We start from the raw sequence: 27152 nt of genomic DNA on the forward strand, positions 1-27152 counted from the left end.
TCCGTCTTTTTGTGAAGCTCCTGAGCGTTGCTTCCTTTTCCGCTGAGGCAAATCAAGTTATCCCCCATCTCCTCGGGAAGGTTTAACGTTAGATTTACCACGGCTTCCTTCTGCACATAAGGCTTCATAAGATTGCAATGATAAATGCGCACTGCTTTACGCCTATCGGGGATTTTCACTGCGTAGTTAGTTTTAGAAAGCTTTGCAACGACTTTATCAGGTCCTTCCCACTGTACTTCGAGCTTATTACTGAGATCATTGGCTTGCTCCATAGCTAAGTCCTCTCGGGTTCCACTTAGAAGTCTCGTGAGATTACTAGACACTGGCGGCAAGAGGTTACTCTCAAGAACGTCCTCATTCCGCGTCTCATCAAGCTCCCTTTCAAGTTGACATATCTGAGATGCCTCGCTCTCAAAGTTTTCTGACCTGCTATCTTCCGCATTTACCACTGTTTTAACTGCCGTTTCCTCCGCTGTGGATTTTTCTGGAATGAGCCGTGTAGCTAGTTCTCGCGCCTTTGAACGTGTTAAGGCTTGCACAACTCTGTCTCCGAAAAGGATGCCCCTCTTTCGCAGCAGCATGTCCGATTTGTTGGAGAACAAATACGGATAGCACTTAGGAAGCTTTCCTGAAACGGCAGCCTCGGTTGTTAATTCGCCGAAAGGGCCCTCGATGACCACGTTCGCGATCGGCAAGCACACACTCTGTTCCTCAACTACCTGTCGGATCCATGCACACTGTCCTGTATAGTCGGAAGGCGATACATACGCCGGATGGACAACATCCATCGTTGCGGCCGAATCGCGCAGTACCTTGCAAGGCTTCCCGTTGACTACTAGGTCATGCAGGTAGGGTTCCAAAAGCTGCATATTTTCATCGCAGTCACTGACATACGAGAAAGCAAACTTTTCTTTCCGGCAGTTGACGGCAATGTGACCCTGCTCATTACACCTAAAGCATGTGAGCGGCTTCCTAGCCTCAAACTTATTCTTTGTGTTCTGCGCGTTGGTCACTTCCCCACTTTTCTCACTGCCGTCCTTTCTAGGGCGTTTGCCTGAAGAAGCCTTCCTTTCTTCGTTTGCAAATCTAGCAAAGTGCCTTTTCTGACGGTTACTCAACTTGGGATTGCGGGGCCTATCCACTGCTGGGTTGCTGAATTGTCGGCGCGAAGCATACTCCTCAATGAGTTCAGCAGCTTCAGTTGCCGACTTAATGTCGCCTCGGTCCTGTAACCAATTTCTTTCTTTTTCTGGGAGGCAGTTATAAAACTGCTCCAAAAGAATTCGCTCGACTACAGCGTCCCTATCACTGTAGGAATCAGTGCTCTTTAGCCACTCGCCCAAATTAACTCTTAAATTGTAGAGGAATTCAGGGTAACTCTCGTCCCTGGACTTAGTAGCTTTCCGAAAACGTTGTCTGAACGCCTCGGCGCTAAGCCTATACTTTCTCAGAAGGCAAGCTTTGACCTTCTCGTAGTTGTCCGCGTCCTCCTTGCTTAGCCGCGCGACAACCTCCGCTGCCTCGCAGGGCAGAACCGTCAATAATCTCTGAGACCACGTGTCTCGCTGGAAGGACAGTTTTTCGCAGGTTCGCTCAAAGTTAGCCAGATACAGACCGATATCCCCTGATATCACATATGGCTGCATGTACTTTGACATCTTGAAATCTGCCTCCTTGTTGAGAAGAGGTACCGCTAGCTGGGGACAATTGCCCGACCTCTTGCTCAACTCTAGTTCTAATTTCCGGAGCTCAATTTCTTGGTCCAGCTTTTTTGCTTCTCTTTCACGCTTCTTTTCCTCTTTTTCCCACTCACGTTCGCGCTCCCTTTCCTCTTTTTCCCTCTCAAGTTCACGCTCACGCCTCTTTTCCTCTTTTTCCCGCTCTTTCTGCTCTTTTTCCCGCTCCTTCTGCTGTCTGAGCTGTTCCTTTTTTTGACCGATGAGGTTCCATGCTTCACTGAGCTCCTCATCATCGGCTCCCAAATCTGTGATTGCCTTTATAATCAAAGGTTTTCGTGCCAAACCACTTGTATCAATTCCCAATTCCTCACACAATTGCAACAGTTCCGGTTTCTGCAGCTTTTGTAGGTCCATGATCGCTCCGAGTGTCGGCTACTTCCAAAACAACAGTGCAAACTACCAAACCTAAAGGCGTTTCCACACTCTCTTTACCAGTTCTAAAATCTAACCCTGTTCTAGAACCTGGTCCACATCAGAAGAAAAGCCAAGCACTCACCCACACATGCGATCGATGTTCCGAGCTGCCCTCTTGTTGGCCGATTGTTGCTCCTGCTTGTTGCTTGAGATGCCACCTCCGATCACAAGGTGTTGTGGCTTGTAGCTTCAGATCCACCTCCAATCACCAGATGTTGTGGCTTGTAGATTCAGATCCCACCGCTGGTCACCAGTTGTCGTGACGCTGGGGCTATGGCGACCCGGCCTTCACTTGGTAGCGTGCAGAGACTCCGGGTTGAAGAAGGACTGAATCTTCGAAGTTGGTAAAATATGTACAAGCAGGTTTACTGGCACTTTGAGAAAACGTATTTACAAGAATATTTACATGAAGAAGAAGGGTACATCAGCAAAATGACAAGCGTTAAGAGTTCATAGCGAGAAGCGACTGGATGAGCCGTTTACCCAGGGCCCAGAGCGACATTTCGTGCTCTGCAGCGTCCTTAAAAACCCCCTATGTCCAGCCCCTCTCTGAAGATGCTGACCAACCAAATCCAGGGCACGCCCCTCAGGTATCGGCATCCAATCGAACACATCACTGCACTGATGGTCTGAAGCACTGACTGGTCCGGCATTCATTCGTTGGGCGTGATCACTTGTTGGCGGGAAAAGCTTGGGAACGGCGAGGAGAGGAGGTACATTTCTATTCTTCAGCAAAGAAACCACAGGCTGGTTCTGGGGGTTTTACTTCTCAGAAACCCGAGTGCACGTGGCGCCGCATAGGGCTCCCAACATGGTCCCTTTTCGACAATTGCAAATCTTTCCTGCATTCCCGGGAAATCACTTAATGGCCGTATGAGTCATGCTCTTCTCTTGTCCTGCACGTCAGCGGACATGTCACTCTGTCGTCTCCTTTGGATAGGAGGCATTCATCACTGGAGGATAGCACTTCTCGACTGGAAGGGTGAACAAAAGAAAGCACTTCCTGCTATTTCCCGCAGGGGGACGTTTCTTTGTGTTTTTCCAGACGTTCTCTTGACAGGGCCAATTTGGCATTTGCAGGTTGTCCACAAAGCAAAACATGCTTACAAAACAGGATTCCTGGAAACAGGCTCACTTAGAGCCAATGGACCATCACCACATATTCACAAAACTTTTCCATGCCCACAGGCGAACAATAGAGCGCGCAAATGCGGATGCTTGGTCGTAACAGTATATAGTAACACAATAGCGTGAGAGATGTCGCTATAGTCTGCATGGTGGCAGGACAGAAGACAATCTGCTTTCCCCCTTACACCTGTAAACATACTTGCTCTGCCCAGGTAACGAATGGCAGCATTTCCTGCTGTTGTAAATGAATGAGAGCGCAGCTGTTTCCTTTCACAGCACATTAATTCCAGCTTGAGCTCGTGTTTTACGGCTTTACAGCTTTCTGAACCAGGCACGGTGCAGAGCTGCTGTTGCGCGGAAAGATTCGCACCTCCGCACAGTGCTCGTGGATGCAGGCAGGAGCACCAACATCAAGTTGTTTTTCAAGTGGTCGACCAAGGGGAAAGAAGCCGCCCCTTCAGTGTGCTCCTCGCAATTTTAGTGCGAGGAGCAGGCGTGTTGGCGCATGGCAGAAGCCAGACGACTTTTGCAGCATGCAGTGCGTTCGACAAGTCTGAAGTCGTAGTCGAAAATTCCGAAAGAGAAGTTGGGTCTTTGTCATTCAAGGCCCCTGTCGCCCAGTCGGTGAGAAAAGTGATGTAGCTGCTGCTGCACTATTTTGTGGCGTGCGTCGTTAGCAGGTCAACGTCTGCATAGACACCGAGCGCAATTAGTCCCACACAGACGGTGGTCTGTGTTGGCGGCATTCAAACGCCGCGGAAAGGATGGTATGCAAGCGTATGAACGGACATGCAGTAGCGCTCGTTTCGAATATTTTACTCCTTTGTTCGACCCGTCTAACTGCGCGGGAAGGGGGGCTTCCGTTAACGAGCATGCACGCATGCGGAGACCGCGAAAAGGGCATTGTCACTCGCGGCGCTACGCGTGCCTTATAGGTTCGGTGAGCGAGAAATGAAACGACAGCACGGAATGCAGTTCGAAGACGGAGTCCGCTGACATGACACCGCAGCAACGAAAAAAGGAATCGAAGGTCGAATGTTGCCCACAAGTCCGCGTGCTTGCCACACTGACTGCTGTAGACTACGGTTTGCCGCTTCCTGCATAGCCGAATGAAAGGTTCGCCTTAAATGCATGCGTAAAGACAGCAGGCCTCAGAATAAAATTGCTGTATCCATCACTTTCGTCGGTGTTTGCCAAATGTGCACTTTAACACCAGAAGAACACAAGTGCCTGTGTCCTGCTGTCTCTATTTCATTCTTCTATCCTCATTTTCCAGAAGCAGGTAAGCGGCCTTCGCTATACTGATACTGACCTCAGTGTGGTTCAATATATAGTCTTTACAGTTATCTGCCTTTCTTTCATGTGCACTCTATTTCTCCCTCTCAAATAACCAAAGAACTTGCGCTTCTAATATAGCCCTCAGGTGCATTTCTTGCAAAGTTTCTTATCTCTTTTAGGGAAAAGAAAGGTGTGGGGTGGTTGGGGGAAGGAACAAACTTGAGACAACAAACGACGTCGTGCCCACGCGAGGTAGGGAGTTGCCGCAATATGGCGCTTTCCTCTCAAAGGGGTATCCTTCAAGCCGTGTACAGTTCGTGCCGCCCAGAACGTAGGTGCTTCCGCCCAAGCACGCAGGTTCGTGAAAGTTCGGGGTGCACCAGACGTAGGTCTGCCAAAAAATCCTCGAAAAGACGTTGGCTGACTCTCGCGTCGCTAAATGCGACGCCCGGAGCGTGTACGGTCCGCATGTTAATCTGGCGGCGGCCGTCACGGTCCCTCTGCTCGCCCACGACGCCACTAATTACATCCATTACAAGCCAGGCCGGTCGAGGGCATTCCCTAATTAGTCGCACGAAACTGAAGTGCGCGAGGGCACTCGCGGTCGGCGAGGGATTTTCCCGTTCCTCCCGTCCGAGAACCGCTCACGCTGGCCACGCAGGCGCGCTCCCAAGCTGCGAGAGGCGAGCATTGCCGGACCTGGCTTTCATTGCATCTCTCTGCCCGCTAGACTCGCACAAGGGCGACGCGTGAACGCGTTATGTTGGCGGTGAACGTCGCCATGCGTCGAGACCAAAAAGGGGGGAACGAGGGGGCACTAAGTCTGCTCGGCGATTCTCTAATTAATGGCGCGTGCGCCGACGCCATGACTACATACAAACTGCCCGCTTTCTAGAGCGGCGAGTAGAAGACTAGTCGCGGAAGATGAAGCGGAACCTTCAACTATTGTGCCATGCTTCTTCAAGCAAATTACGCTCGAGAACGAAAGCTATGCGAGATGGTGAACTTGTACACGCAAAAGGCATTAATCCCGAAAGTTGTTTTCTCTCACCGAGATGTTTCTAGCCCTCTTTCTTTTTTCATTCGAAAAATAAAAACCACATAACTCACTCCTGGCTAACACTCTCGAATCAGTACAGTTTGTAACTATGCAGCTACTTCATTAGTGTATCGAATCTAAAGTATCAACATAACCTACCGCTTTTCGTTCATCGGTGTAAAATTTCTAGACTTTTCCTTTGCTATAAATCATGGCGTACTAAAAATGCATCATTCGTAGCTATACTTCGCCTCACAAGATGTTTGCAGCACTGCGAAAAGCAGGGGGACCCTGATCCATTCAGGACCACCACGAGTCATTTAATAGGTATTTGAGTTTCTACGTGCCTCTCGCCCCTGCGCACTACAATAGATAATTATGCTCTTACTGTCTCCCCAATCAATTCGGCGGCCGAAAGGCGCGTACGACCACAATTCCCTATTAATGCAGTGCGAATGATACTGATTGGACCAGGTCACCCCAGCCCTTCGCAGTGGTGCAAATTAACAGCTTGTGAGATAAAATATACTATATCCAGCTGCGTCATCCTACACTCAAGCAAGACTTCGCGACGTGTCAGTCACCCCCCCCCCCCCCCCCCCAAGAAAAAAAAAAGTGTTTACCCGCCTTATGTCCATTATACTGTTGCGCACCTTGTTACATTTTTCATACAAACTGCAAACGACTGAAATGATCTTCCCGCTTATGCTTTGCTCCACTTCACTCTGCCACACTTTAAAATATTCATCGAAGAGACATCTTACTGATGTGATAACTAATGTAGTCTTACAATGTAATGCCGCTATCACTCATGTAATACCCTACATCTGCGGCTTTTGAGGTGTATTTTAAATAAATAAAAGGCCACGTCAAATGGTACCTTTCCAAAGGAAACCACTGCAGTGCGTGGTGTTCTTTTTGACAAATGACATGGCCACCTTCTCCGGCGCCGACTCAGCAATGCGTTACTTGTAGCCATGCTAAAGCTGCGCGCAGCCAATTGTAGCCGAAAAGAATCAAAAGCTGTCACTTCTGGAAAGCGCACGCAAGCAGGAAGCTCTCCCCAAAGCTTCTTAGTTATTCGGGAAAGACAAGTGAGGCAAAGGTGTCGTCTCCCAAAATTTCTGCCACACACATGGACTTCTGCTATCCATCTAGTCCCGTGAAAATAACTTGCTCCCGCAATCGCCATTCCTTTCTATATCATTAAAGTTTGCGTTTATTATACTTAACGGCTAATTTTGCAATAGACTACAAGCATGCCACATATTCTGAAACACTGCTATAAAACCTGTTGAAGTTGTGATAGTATCGAAAAATACACTCAGAGGTACCAGCACGAAAATAAATAAGACGTTGAACACACTGAAAGCAAAAAAAAAAAAAAAAAAAAAAAAAAAAAACGCAAACGGAACATAGGAAATCAAATCGGCCGACAGAAGAAACCAAATGTCCTCAGCAACAGAGGTAGGACCATTTCAGCGCAATTCAGGAACGGTCAAAAAATTCTACCTGACGCGACTTATTCAAGCATTTCACCCTATGTTTGCATAAATGACTCGTATGTTCGGTACACTAGCGTAGCTCCAGAGTAGTAACCTGAAAGCAGCACCTTTACTGCTGGGAACGAACCCTTAGTTTAAGCTCATACTTAGGCAAAACCTTCGAGTCTCACGCACCAGCCACAGACATCGCCCTCAACTCAAACGACCTGCGAATACGGCTGTATTGACTAAGACAAAAAAGAAGGAAAACGAATATCGCTATACTATCTAGCATGTTGAATGAGAAAAAAAGAAAAGAAAGAAAAGCCAATGGTGAGCAAAAAAAAAAAAAAAAAAGAATGGCGATTGCACAATCGTGGTATTGCGGATGATGAGTGCTAGCAGCTTTCAATCGCGTTAGCTTTTCCGGATAATTGCATTGGAGTTAATGCTTCAGCGATTTATCTTTTAGCTGCTCCATGTAGAGCGGCTATGATGGATGCAGCAGTATACCGCAAGCGGATGATGGACGTGAGGCTCCTGGCATCTCTCATCGGTGCGTGCTGCTAAGCGAGCCCGTACTTAACGATCTCACCGTTTCGCGCGCCCGCACCTTGGGCAGGCATCGCGCGCGCTACGCTAGGTCTAGTCTCATTGCTCCGGGAGCGAACGCTTATGAGAACTCGACGGCCCCTTGCTCCTGCATGACTTGTTCCTCGTTGCAGCTGATGCGAGCTTCCCACTCGTGGCAACTGCAGGACTGGCCATTGCAGAGGTCGAAACACGAGCGTTCTTACTTAGCTGCGAAGGCTGGGTCCTTTAGGCTGAAGCCTACACGACAAAATTACTCTTGAAAAGGAAGCTAAATTACATTACTAATTACTCTGCTGGATTCGAGGGGATGTCAGTAACCTACATAGTAGCCGATTTCTGCTGCCAAAGGGTAAATACGTTACATTCCTTTTGAACAGTAATGAAAATACTTTTAAATAACTTTTTGGGTTGCATGCATTAAATAAAAATAAAAATACAGAGAGTAAAACAAACATCAATTTTTCTCCAGACGACCGACTTAGACAATTACTTGTTTTCCCGCCAAATTCCGTCCCCGCTAACAACTTGTCCTCTCCCGGAGAAGGCGCCATTACAACGATAAGGCAACGGAAACAAAGCAGCGAAAACGAAAGTATGGTCGAACACTTGTGTTTTTCACTATACGCTCAAGACAAATGAGCAGCGAACCCATAATGTTTTGCTGTCTGGAGCTGTCTCCATGGCGCACCGTTTGAAACCTCTGAAGAAGGTTATTTATTGCTCCGTTGAGGAATCGACACCAGCAGCTTGTGCTCGGTAATGTTCGCGCCATGCGCATTTTCGCCTCCCCGCGCCCCCGCCTCGTGGCGACGAGTGTAACCATGCACCACTGTGCCCATAGCCGACGCAACATAGGGAATGCCGGTGCATGCTCAAGACTAGGTTTGTACTCCGCCCTGCGCCATCTGCTCCTTCGCAAGCGCTCTCGGTGCCTTTCAGCTTGCTGCTTGGCGAATGGTCGCGACTACCTTTACGATACCCGTATAGTAAGCGACCCCATTACATACAAGACACATGGTGATCTGTGACGCACAGTTCTATTCATTCTGCCTCTTCTTGCCGATCTTTTACCGGACGTACGCAGTTTTGCCTGTATAAATAGCAATGACGCATTTTAGTGAAATAAAATTAGTTACTTTAGTTCAGCAGTTACGGCCCTAAAGTAATTCATTACATCGCTAAATTCATAGACTTGAAAAGTATTATGTTAGAAAATTACTAAAGAAATTACTAAATTAGAGCATTTTTATTACAGCGATTCAATTAATGCCATGCCTGCACTAAACCACAGAGGGATGCATCCGTCTTTTGAACGTGATGCAGAACATTTTATCGTTTCTGCACTCCCGCAGCGTTTCGATGGAGGCTAAATGCAAGAAGGACGACCGAGTTTAGTTTGAGATGTCAGATAACATTAAGAAAAACCTAAGGTAGTCGAAATTTGTCCGCAGATCTCTATTACAGTGCCTCTTTCTCTCTTCCTTCTTTCGGATCCCTCCCTCCGCGCTTCCCGTACGGACCAGTTGTGGTGTCCGCTGAACTCTCGGTGTGTGTGTGTGTCTGTGTGCGTGTGTGTGTGTGTGTGTGTGCGTGTGCGTGTGTGTGTGTGTGTGTGTGTGTGTGTGTGTGTGTGTGTGTGTGTGTGTGTGTGTGTGTGTGTGTGTGTGTGTGTGTGTGTGTGTGTGTGTGTGTGTGTGTGTGTGTGCGACAGCCCCATATACTTGAAGTTATCGGTTTAAGAGTTGGCGCTCTAAAAAGGAGAAAAGCGGCCGCAGATACTTATCAATAGCGACCAGCGTAACCAGACTTCAACCATATACGTGTTTGGCTGCTGGATACAAAATTCGATGCCATGTGAAATAAAGTAGTGCCAAGTCTCAACTGCAAGAACGTAAGAAAAGAGGTACTGTCTCCAGTTTGCAAGTCTAGAAGTTGACGCTCACTCTAATTATGCGCTTCCACGAACGGTAGCAGTACTAAGGTGTCGGCCGTTCGTGTAAATAACGTCCTAATCCTCCTCCGAGTTTTGCCAAACTGCGCGCTGTCGCTGCTAATCGGCAGGGGCTCCTCCCGCTCGGTCCATTGGGATGGAAATAAACTATGTGAAATGCAGCTTGGTCGAAAGCGCGAGTTGTAGTCTCGGTGAATGGGCAAAAAAAAAAAAAAAAAAACTCTACAGAAACCGACCGATCCGCGATCCTGCAACGCACTCGTGCCTTAGACGATGCTCTTTCATCTTCGCAAGAACACACCCCTAAACCTATAGCCGATTGCTTGTACCCAAACTCGATAACCCTTAACTGGCAGAGCTGGACTGCTTTGACCACTTTTGTGGGTATACCGTTGGTGGTACACATCCCAGCTCCTAGCAAGCCATGCCATCAGAGAGTGTGTACATATACTGCAAGGTCACAGAGCCGCAAAGAAGTTACAGACCGTGCCGAAACCAAGGCCTGAACTCATTCGATAAAGTTGCAGTTACCATTCGTGCCTTCTGTGGCTGGCTTAGTTATAAATGTGGCCTCATAACGAAGAACGGCGTCGGCGGTGATACTGCAAGTTCGATTCATGTGCTGTCCACAAATATCGACGAAACGGAAAACACTCTCGCTAGCTGTGTCTGATGAACCGTAAAGGAAATAATGCGCTGAGTATTCGCGAATGATTAACATTCGTCTGTTATACGTAAGGTCTGTGGTAGTCAAAAGAAGCGGCGCGTAGGGGCATATATATTTAATAATATGTTAGGGACACATAACTTCACTAGCGTTGCAGCTATGCTAGAAGAATTTTGGCGTTACCATATCCAACTATAAGCCACCAGAAGAATGATGGAACGTGCAGTCTTCAAGGCCGGCCTGCATTTGGCTTGCTTTGCAAGATAGACTCGGTCCAGAAAGCGGGGTTGAGATAAAACGGCACATATCTGACGTAGAATCACGTGATACCTCTAAATACGCTAGGTAGGTAGGTATAGTTCGGTTCTGTACGCATTTTTTTTTTTTCTTACGAGTGAGGTACACAAAATTTTCAGTACTTCGCCAGTGCAATTTGCGTTGTTTTCTCGATATCGATGCCCCATGCGACAAACTGATCGGTTTATCGGCGCAGTTCGGATCGAGTCAGCAGCCTCACGAGGCGCAACTCATTCGTGGAATGCTTCGCTCACCTGCCGGACTTGGTGATGATCATCTCGGTGCCGAGATCGTGAAACTTGTCCCAGAGGTCCTTGTTTTCAAGGTGGCAGTCTACATGCACAAGCTCCTCCGAGTTGCAGCGCGGTTTGAGCCCGGCCGCGTATGGGTTGTTGGACGCCTTGGACGAAGAAGAGGATCCGCCGCCGCCCCCGCCACTGGTGCCCGCCCCAGAGTCCCTGGACGACGCTCCGTCTTCGCCCTGAGTGGACACGGCCGGTGATACCGTGCTACGGCAGGGCGATGGCGACCGAGACTCGCATGGGCTCAACGGGGCGTCGCTGGACGGCGCGGGGGAAGAGGCCGACGCCAGCCGACACTCGCCCGCGCTGCCCGGGGACGCCTCCTCGGGGTCCTCCAGCAGCCGCTCTGCGACACAAAAGAATTTTGGACATTTTTTTTTTTAAAGAGCTGTGGAAAGTATTTTTTTTTTTCACACATCGTATAACTCCACGATAACAATCAATACATTCTCACATCTTCGCTCGGCAGGCTTACAGTTTTTGCTATTATTTTTCAAAAACACGCCCCATTGTTTTTCTATCGTAGTCTGAGCTATATGTTGCGAGATCAGCGTAAATTTTAGAAGCGAAAGATTGCTAAGCATTGGAAGCTTAAACGTTTTCTATCAATACGTTAAAAAAACGCATTTTACTATGTTCCGCAGTTGCCCCAAAACTATTTGCGAAAATGCAGCCCATTGGTATAGAACCTTCAACTACTCGGCGCAGGTGCGGCAAAAAAACTTCAAAACCAAATGGTTGCTATCCGTTGGAACATTGGTCCACTACTATCAACGTGTGCATAAAAGTATCTTAGAATATCCCGCAACTGCATTGCAAGTGAAAGGTGTCCAAAAATCCTGGAATAGACGAGGTGCTGCCGATGGTCAGCATCCGCTCGCGCAGGACACTTAAGCTGCCGCAGCTTACGCCAGCCGACGCTAATACGCCGCCCACCCAGGAATATTGCCGAGCAACATACCCGACACTACCGCGCACAAAAAAAAAAAAAAAAAAAAAAAAAAAGAAAAAAAAACAGTCGTCTGCGAAACAGCGAGGGATAGCGTAACGTGATGCCAAGAGATACTTTATCAGGAGCGTTCCTCGGACGAATGCCGCGACGTTAGCATAGCGACTAGGCGGTCGTCGGAAGGAGGAGGCCACTTTATTGGTGCACCGAATCGCGGAGTCAACGGCGCTCTATTCTTGCTCATGCGGGCGAAATGGCGCGCCGGAGCGCGTGAGTCAACGCGCTCGGGCTCGATGCGTCTCGCGCGCTCTCCGTGGAGGCATGCCTCAGGGCCGCCCGAGCAGCGCGAGCGGGGGCAACGTAGCAGTCACACTTCCCGCTCGCTGCAACATCTTCGGGGAAGGAGAGAAAAAAAAATGCGCCCCCGCGAGAAGAAGCTAGGCGGAACGAGTAGTTCCCCTTCCGACATGCCCTGCAGCGGCCTAGGTGTGCGTCGGAACCCGTGGGCTGCCGCCGCCGCTTCCAGCGAGGCGCGGAACCACATCTGGTGACCTACCGCAGCCAGGCGGGCAACTGGAGACGCTGTGTCGCTTCTCGACCGTGGCGACAAACTCGCCATCGACTCCGGCTTGGGCGCCAGACCTCCCAGATGGTGCTGCCGCTGCTCCCCGGCAACGATGGATAACCCTGGGCTGTCGCACTTTCCGCTATCGGAAATCCGCGCACCACCGCCGCCTGTTATTTTTTTTTTTTTCGTTTCTTTTTTTCCTTCCGGCCCTTTTGCCGCGCCGCCCTCTCGCCGTCGTCGCTACCGCCAAGAGCGCGGACGGTGAACGACCCGTGGCCGCCGCCGACGGTCAGCGCGCCCCTGATGCCCCTGAGGCAGCGCAGCGGCGTCCCGCAGCGAGCGACCGCAGCCTGTTTCCCTCCACACGCGCTGGACAAGAGCGACGGGAAAGGGGATGTATTTGCATTGCGTCCTTATGCGCGCCGAAAATGTTTTTTTTTTTTTTTACCTTATTGGTTGTTGTTGTTCGTGCAGCACAGCTTCTCCTGCGCCGCAATTTGGTTAAATTATTCTAACGCGTCATTTTCCACAATTCGTTTCGGCTAAAACAGATCCCTCTCCTAATTACTCTTCTCTGAAACAAAGTCAGGTCTCTCACTGAGCTTTATTCTTGCAGTCCTCTCGTTTTTGTTTAGCATCTTCTTGGTTTTTCTTTCTTATTTTGTTTTCTTCGAGAGTAAAAATTGAGGATTCCGATATTTGTCCTTTCTCCTGCAGCGCTAATGATGGTTACGGCTGTGCTCAACAGCGGTTATCAAAGAAAGTATCTCTCGCTCTACGAATGCCGCAAGTTATGGCGAGAGAAGCACATAATCGAGTTGCGAAGTACTTCCTGGAGGCGTATCTTAAGTGCTCCTGGGAAACGGCAAGGCTTTGATTTCAGCGACAAACTACTTTCGAAGCGATTTAAGATTCAAAGATCTCTTGAGCGGGCAAACTCCCTGAGACGGCAGTTAGCAAGAAGTTTGTTTCGGACAAGAACATTCGCGTGCAGACGATTAAAATTACATTCCATTAAAACTAACGTCCTGCGCAACTGGGGGATCTCAAAAAGCGGCTGAAAAGCGGATTATGATGGTAATGGAGACGTCTGCTGCACGTTCACTAGATCATAAAACAGGCATGAACCGGCGCAAAGCTTTGACGAGGCAGAACCCCCCATCCATTCATAAAAGACAAAAAAAAAATGCATTAAACATCCCACTATCCCACTCTAATAAAGTTGTAATGGTCGAATAATTGTACCTATCAGCGAGATATTAAATCCGGGGATGGGGTGAGGAGAGGTTTCCGCTGACAAAAGTAAGCCCCATAGCAGCGTCTCCGCAGAAGCACGCACGGTTAATGTATCCTTGCATGAATACCTTAAAAGCTAGCTATGAAAGCATTACGTATACCATACAAGCGAATCTGTGGCTGGTTTCAAACTCATATAAATTTATAAGTCTGCAGCTCGTTGACTGTTGCGTCAAAGATGCGTCGTCTGCGTCGCAGTGAAGCATACGATCACTTTTCGGCGAATTCATTAAATTCCCTTATCAGCCAGGAAGTGAGCGTCCACTCAGCCGCAAACGCACCTGCGGTGAGCTACAGGGACAAAAAAGAGAGAGTTGAAAATAGAAAAAAGAAAGTAAAGCCATCACGCACTTATTTAAGGAAGCGATTTCGAGAGTTCAAAAACAAGCAAAGCAAATGAACAGGCCTTATCTCGCAAGTGATGGGACAAAATGCCACAACAAATGGATTGTCTGTGTATCGACGGTGTAATAGAGCCACTAGGCTGACTAGAATTTTCGCTTTGTTATCGCGAGTATGCGAGACAGTTGCAAGCGTTTCTTTTTTTTTTTTTTTTTTTTCTTAAGCTAAATTAGCGCATACATTTTTTATACTAGCTTTGACCCGTAGTTTTCATCTCAGTTGACTCTGACAGGAAAGCAGAATTAAGCGAACCTTAGCGGCATGCACGGTAGTAATGACGTTTTTATTCTTGTATTTCCGTTAAAAGAACGCCTTCCTGCGCGCGTTCTGGCGAAATTAAAGAAATGATAAATCAATTGTCGTTGTCAAAAAAAAAAAAAAAGTCATTGGCCGCCCCTTATTTGTACCTTCATAGAAAATAGAAATAAAAGTAAAAAACAAAAACAAGAACACCAGAAGAAAAGAGGCTTGCACGAGACAAACAAAACGCGTTTTTCATGCTCTGTCAACGGCTCTCCCACGATTTCGGCACGCATCGCAACAGCTGCGCGCTGAAACTGTGGGAGCTGTATAGAATCTCACATGCCAAAAAAATCTGAACTTTGGGCAGCTTCCTTATTTGTCCAATATCGTTACTGAACGCAAGTAATTGCGTCCCTTTGATCGTTATTTAGTTCTTTGTTGAAGAACGTTCCCAGACAGGCGCAACGAACTTACCTCACACCCGTGACATAAACACATACAATTAGTGTGGCCCTGCCAACGTTTTCATTTATCGGTATTTTTTTTTTTCTTGTTTTACACAAAGAGAGCTTGGTGGCACACTAGAGGTTACTTGTCACTATTTGGAAGCGGTCCAAAACAAATCGTGTCATATAGGTTTAAGGCGCACTACGAATTAAGATCAGGCACCCAAGAGCTAAAAAAAAAAAAAAAAAGAAAGAAGAAAACGCGGCGCGCTGCACAAAGGAAAAATTAATCGTTCACTATATATGCAGCGCCAGTGTGAGTGTGCAATTAAATAAAGGTGCATTCTACAACACAACCAGCCGCCGAGCATTAATGCGGCCGATAAGACAGGGTCGAAATGTGGCCAGCGAAAAGGAAGTGCCGTACAACGCGGCGCAATTACCCCGAGCCGACATCTGTACGGACCGGCGGACACGCAGACGATGCCGGCGACATTTCGCAGTCGGTCTCTGTCGCGGCGGCGCGTGTATAAATTGCCAGCGCCGCGGGCCCTTTTGAAGGACTGTCCCCGAACACGCGTTCTGATAAAACAGGTCTCATCCTATTATAGGGGGAGTACCGGCCTGTCAGCTTGTTCCTTGGGCGCGCGGCATATTTACAGCGCGTATCGGCGCGCCAGAGGACGGACGCCTATCAGGGCGTGTGTCGGGGCAGCCGCGAGGAGGGGAATGCCAGATGAGCCGCTATCTTGGCGCGGCCACGGCACCACAAAAGGCCACCGGAAAACATTTCCAAGTGCGCTCCCAAATGGCTTGGCACACTTTGCACTAAATGGATCCCCAAGATGAGACCATCTTCATTCCCTTCACTCGCGCCTCGGGCGTGATGGAAATGCCCCAGACGACCCGAGCGCAGGATAACGGGTGGCATCCTCCCCTGCGATCCCCATTGCGCGGTCAGTGACGCTATAGCTTTCCCTATAAAGTGCCCTACCGAGACGGACGGAGGTTTCTTTCGTTCCCTTCCACATTCGGTCCCACTCGACGCGATAGGTTGAAAGATACGCGGTGGACGGTGGCAGCGCTTCCTAATGCCGCCAAAGGCTCATCGCGGCGACAAGTGGCCATGCTGGAGTTCTATTTCCGCGGGCCACATGGATGCAATGGGTGGCTTTCCATATAATCAACCATGTTTGGTGATCCTCGGAAGGAGTGGTCCATCCTCGAGAAAGAGGTAATTTTCATGAAATTTGAAGTTCCGGCCTTTAGACCATAGGGGTTATCAGGAAGGTGCCGAAGGCATACCCCCCCCCCCCCCCCCCCCACCTTCCTCCGCTCCCCATTTTATCCTCCGTATAGGCCCTGATAGAATGAAAATCTGTTGAACAGCAGAGGAAAAGGGACGGCAAAAAGATAAAGCAAGCACCACCCTCCCCCCTTTCCATTTTTTTTTCCACTGCATATGCTGCTGTTTCCTGCTTGTATACGTTGAGGAATTGTTTTATTACTTTTCTGACCCAGCGTACAAAAATTTCAAATCATTTACGACAATGTGGTTTGCCCGGGTAGGAACCCGACCGGCGGCGGCTGGGTTTCGATGGAGGCGAAACGGAAAGGCTTTCGTGTGCTGTGCGCTGTGAATGCACGTTGAAGATCCACAGGTGGTCGAAATTACTCCGTAGCCCTCCACTACGGCACCTTTTTCCGCTTTCACTCCCACCTTCCTCCCTTCCCTTACGGCATAGTCAAGGTATAGAGAATGTGGGACATATATATACACTGCGCCTTTTATATAAACCGATTATAATTACATAAACTTCGATAACAACAATTCAAGCTCAAGTAATTCCCGTCCGGAGGAAAGTTCATGTACATTCAACGGCTATATATTCCAGCGACCACTCCAGTTGTGCCAGAAATTACGGAGGGCACAGCAAGACTACTTTCCGTGCTGTGAATGCGAAAGCACACCCTCATATATTGTGGGGTCTGCTGCGAGGCTCATTGACCACAGAGCACACATATAAATCCCGGGCCGTACAGTCATGCACTCTGCGGCCTCATCGATAGCGTGTCTGGTTGGAAACCCAAAGGTCATGAGGTTCGAACTTCCTCTGTAACCCAACCTTTTTTCAACGAAATCAATTATTTTATAGGGTTAAAACATTCGAGATATGCGACGGTAATTCGTATTGCATGTCATGTTATAATCCCTGCCATTCCTCCTGTGACGTCACATTTAGGTGGGCGTTGTCAGATGCTTGTAATTCCCAGCACGAGGTCATGAGGCTCTGTCGTCCTGAGGTTTTATAGCGCCACCTTTCCTGGGTAACAACAACGGGTTTCGAGGCCGATGAGAAACTTAAGGCTTTTGCATCATTAAGATTGCCGGAAATAGTCTTAACCTCACATCCTCGCTAATGTGTGGTGAGGTGTATACGTTTTTATTGGACGGCGCGGTGCTGCTTTGTCTTCTTTATACTCTGACTGTGTATGCACAGCTTTGTTCAAAAGTTCAGAGGTCATATGGTTTGCTTTTCAGCAGTATATTTTCGAAGCTTATGACAGTCCCCAAGCCGTTAACTTCCTTAATGTAAAGGACACCCCCTCCCCCTCCTCCAAAAAAAAAAAAAAAAGAAATAAGGTTTTCTGGTTTTAAAACTTTGTAGCCTCTAACTTTTGTTCAAGGCAGCACATGATTTCTCTCTGATCCTCTACTATCCGTATGGTACGTGTTCACACATTACAAGCCGGAGGTGAAAGAAAGCCATGTGTATACAGTTATACAAGAAGTAACAAGAATGAAGCTTTTCATGTCAGCATCCCTTACGCCGGTAAGTAACCCGGATTTTGTTACTATTTTTATCAACATTAATTTTTTCAGCTGACGTGTGCCATCGAATGCTTTCCCTTTTTCCTATTCATTTCAAGCCGCGCTTTCTGCATCGCAAAAATTGCAAGCACAGTGAATACGCTCCGGTTGTAAGGTGCAGAAGAATACCCGCACACAAACCGGCCAGTTCTTTATTCTTGCTCAGTTTTCTTTTTTGCTTCGACCAAATGCACCCATTGAAAAGCGGTGGGCATCCACCCTGGCATCGAACATACCTCCCCAATGCGAAGCGGATGCTCTACCACAACGCCCCCCGCTTCGGTAAAATATAATCAAGCTAAACACTGTTAGAAAAGCGCAAGCTGTGGGTATACAAGGGTGCCCAAAATCTACAAGAAATATCAGGGTTACAGTATTGACCTAAGATATTAAACCATAGAGCGACACATATAGTAGACTATAGGTTTGTTCTGTGCTTACGACATTGCGGATTCAGAGGATCTGTTGCGACATGCACAGCACATTACCCGTGCACAGTACATTACCCGTCCAAAGTTGCAGGTATATTCTCGCGGGAGGGCTCGGTGGCGGCGCGATTATGTCGACACATTGGGGGAGACTCGCTTTTGTTCCCGGCTGTCCAGCTGACTGACGAAGAAGCGACGGGAATAAAAAGCACTTTCTTCGGCAGCTTCTAGGCGCGCTCGATTCATAATTCATTGCCCGTTCCCGATTGCGCTCACACTCGAGTGGCTCCGGCGCGCTCGCGCAATCAGCGCGGATCCGAAGAACGATATTGTGCGCGAGCTAGGCCCCACGTCGGGGCTCGTTTATTTTTACCCCACTTCTCTCGTAGATTAAAAAACGCCACTATAAAACCCCCGCGACCGCCCAGGAGTAGGCTTCGGTCATTAACCCGTTCGCTTCTTTAATTATTTCCTCCTTGTCCCATTTCGGTAATGTTTTGGGGATGATAAAGTGTCGAAGCGATGTAAACCGGCGCACTTGGCTCGTCCGAAAAACTCCTCCAGTCTCGGAGGGAGGGCGTGTTGGTTTCGATGTTGTTATTTTCTTTTCGTTTGGCGTAACTTTTTTTTTCTTCTTTATTTCTTTCTCGCACGCCTGCCGTTTAACGCGCCGAACCGTTTGTCCGGCACACAGCACCGGCCTCGCATCGACCCGGCCGGGAAATAGCAAGACAAAAGGCGGCTCCCGCACGCGCCGCGCACTATAGGCGCTGTGTTTTTACGGCCTCAGTGTCTGGGGCCGCGCCTTTCTGTAAGACACTCGGCTCAGGCTCCGAGAGAACGTAAAAATAAAAATAAATCTGAAAAAAAAAAAAAAGACGAGTGAAGAGAAAGAACGCCTCCTTGGGCCGCGCGCGCAGAATGCATCTGCAATATGGGCGCAAGAGACACGTGCCTTTTTATGGCTTCTATTTGGAAAACAATAGACGACTTCCAGAGGCACAAAATTTCTGAGCCCATTTCTTTATGGAGGTATTTTGCTTTTTCACTGCAGTAGAGGGCTCGCAATTCGCACGGATCCCCGCCGTCTAGACGCGAATCGCCGGCGCCGGGTCGCCACCTCGAGGCGTCGTACAGTTGCCACCCGCCCCCGCGAGAAAGCGGTTTGCACAAAACGAAGCAAAAACAACCGTACATAGAGAGGCAAAGGGGAAGAGGCTTTACGAAAGTGAGGCTGCAGAGGGACGGCTCTTATAGTCGCGTTAAGGAAGCAGGGAACGGGGGGAGACAAAGCCGAAGCATCTTTAAGAGCTGCCACGGTTGTTTCCTCTGTTGGCGTCAATGTAAGTTAGTCCAGCGACTCCCCCCCCCCCCCCCCCTTTTTTTTTTTTCTTTGCGTTTTTTAACAAGCGCCTCCTTGTTTGTCTCCACTTCTCTTTATTCTGATAAAGACACGATCAAGCATGCTTCCAGCTCTCTTTTGGCATGAACGCGCCGACAGGCTTTGTCCTTTCATGCGTCTTTTGTTTTCTGTCGCGTTTATTAGCATGGCCGGACAAAAACAGCTCCTCGGGCCATTGTTACCCTCGCCGCATTTCCAGAATACGTTTTTCCTTTTGTTGGGCTCAGCCAACCCAAGAGAAAAGCGAGAACGACGACCTCGTGCAAAGCAAAAGAAAATTAAGAACACTCATTCCGCGCAATTCAGTTTCTGATATCACTTCTTTTTCACCCACGAGCGCAAACTGGGCGACCAAGGTTGGCACCTCTTTCCGCGGCTCTCTGGAGTGACGCGAATACGCAAACCGCGCAGGCCGTCGCGATACACGACCTCTCTGCGTGCACGCTGGTGGCGGCACCGTCTGGAGACGCCAGGGGCACCGTCGGCTGGCGCACGCAACGCGAAGGGGGAACAACAAAGCCGGGGCAGCCCTCGGACGCCCGCAAAGGGGCGCCGCTCGCATACAGTACAAGTGGGGCGCGTGCACGCGCGCCGACAAACGTGCGAGCGCGAGCCGCGGCGGCCGGCTCCTTTGCGGGTTTGTTCCCCCTGGGGAAGAATACAGGTCGCAGGCCCGGGGTCGCGTGTGGGAGGTCTCGCGCAGCCAGTCACCCGACACTGGCGCGTAAACAAACGCCCCGCTCCCAGTTCGGAAGTCCGTGTAATGCAGTCTAGCGCATCTGGCAGCTCGTCAAATGAGCGTCTGATGAGCGCGATAGCGCGGAGCGGCTGCTGCGAGAAGGATGGGGGCTGCCTCCGACGGTCGCGACATTGTTTTTTTGCCCGGGGCGCGGACGGCCTCGTGCGAGACAGAGACGCGGCTTTGTGCGCGCTCGGTGCTGCTTCTGCTGCCGAGACACGCGATGGCGCAAGCCGCGTGCGCGCTCAAGTGCGCCGCTTGCAGGAGAAGCTGTCAGCCACCGTCCTCCCCGTTCCGCACGCAGCACCGCAAATACCGCGCCTGCGGGATGCATGCCCAAGGGGCAGTTCCACACTGCTACCATATAATGAAAGAGTCAAATAAAAAAACACCAGTATACAAACGTGCAGGTCGCGCTACCACGTGTACCCACAGCAGGTCGAATCGTGGCGATATTCTCGGCTAAATCGAGGTGTGGCTGTGGTACGGATATTAAGAAATGGAGGAGTGACTGCAGGCTTGATGTCGTTTTATCGTCAGTGCAACAAACGAGTGGCCCAACAGGCAAGTAACCGTGGAATTTCGCATTTAACCTGGTTAACGGGTGCCGAGTAAACGATGCGAGTCAAGTACGGCGTAGTTAACGACATCACACGGCTTAGGTGAGCCCATTTCCGTTTTGTTAAGATGTACCACCACGTCGAGGGAAATAAACGCCGTGAAAGGTCAACAGCCAACACATATAGAATTAGGTGCGGCGACAAAGGAAACCGTACAAAGGTTAGCGCCTATAGTTCCGCCACTTTATAGTCAATTATTGCGATCAGAAAAAAAAAAAATGACTTCTTTGGCTGTGCTTACACTCGAGTTGCAGCGAGCCGTCGGTCAAAATCATGGCGTCCTTGCCAAAATGGACGGGTTGACACCATTACAGGTAGCACAAACTATCACCCAATATATGGAAGTGGTTGGCAACGCCCGGCCTTACATATATAGGGCCGGTACCATACCAACGCACCCAAATATTTGCCGATGTTTGATGTTTTCTGACATATTTTGTATTGAATGGAGGTGTATTCGTAGCCTCTGGGATCCGCGTCCAAAAATCGGTGTCGATGCACGCATTCTACTTACGAATTAGGCCGGCGGCGGCGGCACCTGCATTTTCTCTTTTGGTTTCTTTTAGCGTTTAACCGCTGGTGGTTTCTTTCTTTTTTTTTTTTTTTCAGCTGGAGTGATCTTTTTGCAATTAGAACGGGGGGCCCAACCGATACAACCAACTTCTACTTGCCCACAGCGTCTCTTCAATGTAATTTTCTTGTGCAAGTGCTTCTCTCGTCCTGGGTGAAAGTTTGCACCTTTAGCTTGACGCTTAAAAGGCGCGCGACCACTGGCTGATGACGATGATGGCGTTCAATTTTTTTAGGGCCCCCGGGGCAACTAAAGTACGCCAGCAATCCGGTTTGCACCTGATTCAAGCTAAGCTCCGCACGAATCCGGTACGTTCACGATTTCGCTCATCTTCCAGAGAAAATTCAGGACATCTCATTTTGTTCCGTATATAGTGTCGTTGAGATCAGACTTTTTTGTTTTTTTTTTTGTGCTGCTGCGGCGTTCCTGGCTGCTAATTATACACGCATCTCTTTGTGAATTTCGATGGCGCTACGCGCTTCCAAAATACCGGCAAAAACCTTTTCAGACAGGTATGGACCCACCCAGACATGGCGTTTCTAGGTAGTGCAGGCCAGACGTTTAGACATTAATTGAACTTTCGAAAAAAAAAAAAAAAAGTATTGTTTCGCATTGGCTAACTTTGCGGGTTGTTATTATCGTATACTCGTTTCAATTTGCAGTATTTTGCCGTGAACATATCCGACAGCTGACAACGCACATGACAACAGTGTATCGTTGGCTGTCTTCCACGTAATGTACCCGAGTTCATCGTTTTTCTTTTCTTCCTCTTTTTGGTGCGCTCATTTCGCCAAACGCTTTTTATCCCAGCGGGGGCGCAGATTGGCTCGCGTGTTCGGCTGACCAGCCTTCTGTCCGATCTGACATCTGCGAGGACAACGCGACGTGTGCCCAGAGTTGACAAGTGGCGCTTCTGAGAATTTTCTGCTTTTCTTGCTATCGTTTTGCGCCTCTGTTCGTTTTGTTCTTCGCTTCGTTCCTACCCAGGCACCTGCGCAGCTTTCAAGCCTGCATCAACGTTTTCAGGCTCCCATCAGCGCCGAGCCCCGTTCGCAATTATTGTGTGCTGCGTGACCGAATCGCTGAAACACGCGACGCACACGGCGGGTGTATACGTGTACAGGCGTCGGGTTGTTCCTATGCGCTCCATGCCAGCCAGCACGAGGTGGACTATGCTTGCTCACTGCTTGAACAACCCTTTCTTTTTTTTCTTTTCCTGTTGCTGTTTTCTTTGCGGCACTTCTCCTACTCTTTCCCTCATGTCGAGTAGCGCTATATGCCCCGTCTCCGTTTCTGTCTTCGTCTTCCCACTTCGTGCTCTTCAGTTCAAGAAATCGGGCATCAACTCGCCCACCAGACAATTCAACACAAGCCAGAGAAACCGGTGGCGGCAGCCTTCTTTCCTCACCTCTAATGGACCAAACGACAGCCGTGTTCTTCGTGTGTCCAGCTCAGTGCATGATTAAAGTTATGTTCTCGGGCTGTGAATATCGAGAATACTGACTGGACTGTCTTCAACGCAGGCATCGTCGAGAGCGCTAAGCTGCGTAACATGCATGAATTAAAACCCTACTTCACTCACTGACCACCAGAAAACCACCGATAAGCTAAAGTGATCGTCTTTTCGTATAAATGGTGTTCATTGCAAAGCTTCCCTTTCCGCATAGCGGTAACTTGCATCAGTTTCCAGACATTGACAGGGAATCGACAGCTATATACGCCTTGCTGAAATCGACCGCAGAAAAGAAAAAAAAAAAAAAAAAAGGAAAAAAATCACTCTGACAGTTCAAGCTTCGGGTCTCGCTACCGATGTTTTCAAGCTGCTCTTGGAGCTCCCTGAGGGGGTAACCCGAGCATAGTGCACATCTTCAGGAAATCACAACTATATAGCACTGCCTCGTTTCTTTTGAGAAACCACCTTCCAGCAACCGAAAGGAAAGTACTTCACTCCCTGAGGGGTATACCGCATAGTCCCTGTGAACACCCTACGAAAAGTGTTATTTGGAAGGTGAACTCAGTAGATGGCCATAACGAGTCCGACCCTCGCACGCACATTGACCCCATAACCAAATTACTAACTCGTGGTAGTATTGGTCTGGCCCATCGACTCCTTGCTTCCTCCGCAGGTGACTGTATCGTTAGGGCGACCTGCTACAGAGCATAATGTCGCGGCAACAGCATTTTGAGCGAGAAAACTAAAAATAATAATAATAATAATAATAAAACAAACCGCGCGCACTGATACACAGAGAAACTGAAATGGTCGAAATGCATCCACTATACCCCGTTCTCCGCATGAGCTCCCAGATTGGTGCGTTGGAAAGCATGAAGCCACTCGTACGTATTAATCAATTAACGTTTCCCCCGCAGCCCTGGCCTGTCATCTGGCAGCTGTCACGCTCATCAGCCGCTAGAGCGGAGAACATCTTTATTTCCTGCTTCAGCGAGTCAACCTCCAACACAGACGCGTGTCAAGCTGTTGACGTGACGCTGTTTACCCGAAAGAGCTTTGCCGCAGGTTTCATGCGGACGGCTCTCGTATACTGCACTTTCAGCCACGTGTTCTATGGCAAAGAGTTCCGCGTTGCCCAGCCGGTCCCCCTCCCCGCCGAGACAACCTGCGCCGCCACTGAGCAGATGGCCGGGGAATTCGAGCCGTTCGTTTCGAGGGAGCACTGCAGAAGACGGACGCCCCGAGCCTGTCATCGAGGCGAAGAACCGCTAGACGTTGGCCTTCTGGAATATCGAGGCCAGCAACCGTGCATTTTCGGCTCCACAAAGGCGGCCAAGACGGACTGATTCATAGCCACTGCTCGGAACATTTAGCCCGGCGAGAGTAGCACACCCAGAACGAAGTCCGCGTTGCTCCGTGCATATTACAACTTTAAAGGTGCCGAAACGTTCGCAACCCCGGCACGGCCGGGTATTCGGTTGCGCCGAAACAAGGTCCGTTGCGCCGACACAGCCCCTGCCGACGCCGGCTGAAACATTTACCGCTTTTGACTCGGCAACACCACGCTTTCAGGCGACGTACACGAAAGTCGCGAACCCTGGGTCGGCTTCGCGGAAGCTGCCCAGCAGCGCCTGGGGAGCGATTCTCGCATTCGCCGTTCGTTACCGGCGGCTGTACATTTCCGCGGTATTCTGTCAGGGCTCAGTACCACACTGAACAAACTGTTTCGAACATGACTGAGTCGATAAGTAAATATTAGACATCTTCACCTTAAACTAACAAAACAAATTGCTATTACTTTACGCCGCCTTTTCGTTTGAGTACTATATATAAAGTCAATTATGCGGGCTGCCGGGCAGTATAGGTTACACCTCACATCCCGAGGCCGTTGACTTGGTCTTCATTTTTCTAAGCTACTTCCCCATCGCCCTCCTTCTAGCCTTTCGTCGTTTTCAAAGCTAATGGAGCAAACGCTTATCCCTGAGGTCTGCAGAGCCATGAAGTAAAAACAGTGCAGGGGCACCGGAGTGAGATGTGCGTGCGCGCCGCGCGCCTCGGTGCATTGTTTACAGGCAGCTTATGGCCTTAAGGGTCGCGGACCCGAAACGCCTCTATAGCAACGCGTATAGGTACGAGCAGAGGCTCTTAAGAGGTACTTAATTAGTACCAATTATTATGTAAGAAGGGGTTCTGGGTCAAAAAAGAGCAGACTTGGGCAGGGGTTCTTCGTGGAGGGTCGCGGAAGATAGTTCGAGCCGGGCCAAGTTGCACGCTGGAGGAGTTCCGAGGAACTATGAATCGCTATACGTAGCGCGAGTCATGTCGGTCAGGCAGGATATTGAAGGGCCTAGTTAAGGGCGAACTCTGGCTTGACGTTCCCGATCGTTCTGGATGCAGCGACCAGCCTGTTCGAAGCGTAAAAGGTTGTAAATAAATTTGCGCCGAGAAGCAAGCCCTCCATTATTATCCGTCTTCCCCCTGACGGACCACATCTTCACCGAGGACCTACATTGCGAAATAGCAGCGAGGACAACCAGCAAATTATAAGTGGTGTGAACCGTGACGACAACAAGGGACGTTCGCTGCAATACTAAATACAGCATAAAGAGCCTCCCCCGTGATTTCTCGTGCGCAGTACCGATAGCAGTGTGCGGCTGAAGACGACAGCACTTGGTTTCACGGCTTGGAGGTAACAGCACCCGGGCAATCAAATAAATCCGTCATACTCATTCCGGCGATTATATCTTTTTTTTTTTTTCATATTAGATTCAACAAAGGAGAGGAAGGTGTTCGCACGATATATATTTACCGGAAATCGACCTGTTAATAGAGCTTCGAGATGGCTGGCGAAGATAAGTAATACTATAAGGGAATACAAATCGAGGTTCGATCTATCTTCACGCTCTAGTCAGCATTTTATGTTTCTTTAGCCCCTTTAGCGTCAGATCACGCGTTTCGGTGCAAGTGACGTTTCGTATGCTGAGACCACGAGAAATAACCGGTATAAGTTTCTTTGCCTCTTCCACTAACTATAACAGCTCTAAGAAAGTTTCAATACACGTGATAAAAGGCCGAGAGAGGGCAAGGGAATTTAATAAACTAGACATGCGCCCATCGCGTGCGACTTATTTGAGGCTGGAAAAAGCGCAAGTTAGCGCCTTCGGCACGTTGCCATGCTTCCTCCTGCGCCGACGCGGAGACGTCCGCCATCAGACAGGAAAATCTTTCGTCCATCTTCTATCGCACAGCGAATACATAGGCGCGCAATAAAAAAGGAAAAGACAAAATAAACAGCCGCCGGCAACGACGGGCGACCGAGCGCGAGGAGCTGCAGCTAACGACTCAGAAATGGACCACCCACACCAGCGCGCTCCCTCGTCCCGTGGTTTCTCGTTTCGGGACCGACCGTGCGACATGCTGAAGAAGATGCGCGCGCGAGCGTGTGCGCAGCGTCACACCCGCTTCTCCTGTTCCTTCTCTCCACTTCGCACGCTTTTGTTTTAGAGGCTGCTTAAGCCCAGAGTCTCGGCCGCCCAACGGGAGCTATACTGCGCCGCTCGGGTTTCGCCTTCCGGGCCACGCATTCTTGCGGACACAGGGAGCCCGCCTTGTGTTCGCTGACCGTCCGCCACGAGCGCCGAGGCGGGGACCGTCTTCCTTTGCCTGTCTGCTCTCTGGCAGCGCCATTCCGCTTGAGAACAGCTGCTTTTCAGCGCACCCTTAACGACTCGGGCCGCCGAGTGAGTAGTGGCAGCTCTGAGGTTCGCGCGCGGCCGGCATTCGCGCTGCGTCGGCGGCCTCAGCCCAGTCCTCGGAGGCGCGCCAGAAAGCGAAAGCATCGTAGACACTGCTACGCCATTCTATTCCCCACGCCGAGATTCTGATCAGTTTGCGTCCCCCACGCAGTTTGTAGCTTCCTTAACTGCAACATCGCGATCTAAAGTTCTTGGTAAAAAGTTTATTCTAAGTCTGCCTCGCGACGCACGGTCGCGTGGCATTTTTACCCTCGGATAAAAATCATAAAATTCCCATCATAACCACATCTCATGTGAAATATATTTGCCTGTAGAGCTCGATCGCGACAGTACACACGATGAGAGAACGGCTAGGAGGCCGCTGTCGCTGCAAACAGCGAATTGACACCAGTCATGACGTCACCAGGTGCGAGTACACAACGGGGAAAATGCAAAAGCTCTAAGGTCAGAGTTACTGACAATTACGCATTCATCGAAATGACAGCGTCAAATACATATCCAATTGTACCACTACA

The 27152-nt window shown here is 49.4% G+C and overlaps 1 protein-coding gene across 1 annotated transcript in view; it reads right to left on the bottom strand.

Annotated features, from left to right (window-relative positions):
• LOC146205504 (uncharacterized) overlaps positions 1-27152 on the bottom strand; it is a 139957-nt gene that overhangs the window by 78795 nt on the left and 34010 nt on the right. The window contains exon 2 of the mRNA XM_084590216.1: positions 10846-11239. Within this exon, the coding sequence (XP_084446342.1) occupies positions 10846-11239 (394 nt within the window). The remainder of the gene's footprint in view (positions 1-10845; positions 11240-27152) is intronic.

This window comes from Amblyomma maculatum, chromosome 1, assembly GCF_055883805.1.
Source record: "Amblyomma maculatum isolate TAMU_Amacu chromosome 1, ASM5588380v1, whole genome shotgun sequence".
Lineage (NCBI taxonomy): Eukaryota > Metazoa > Arthropoda > Arachnida > Ixodida > Ixodidae > Amblyomma > Amblyomma maculatum.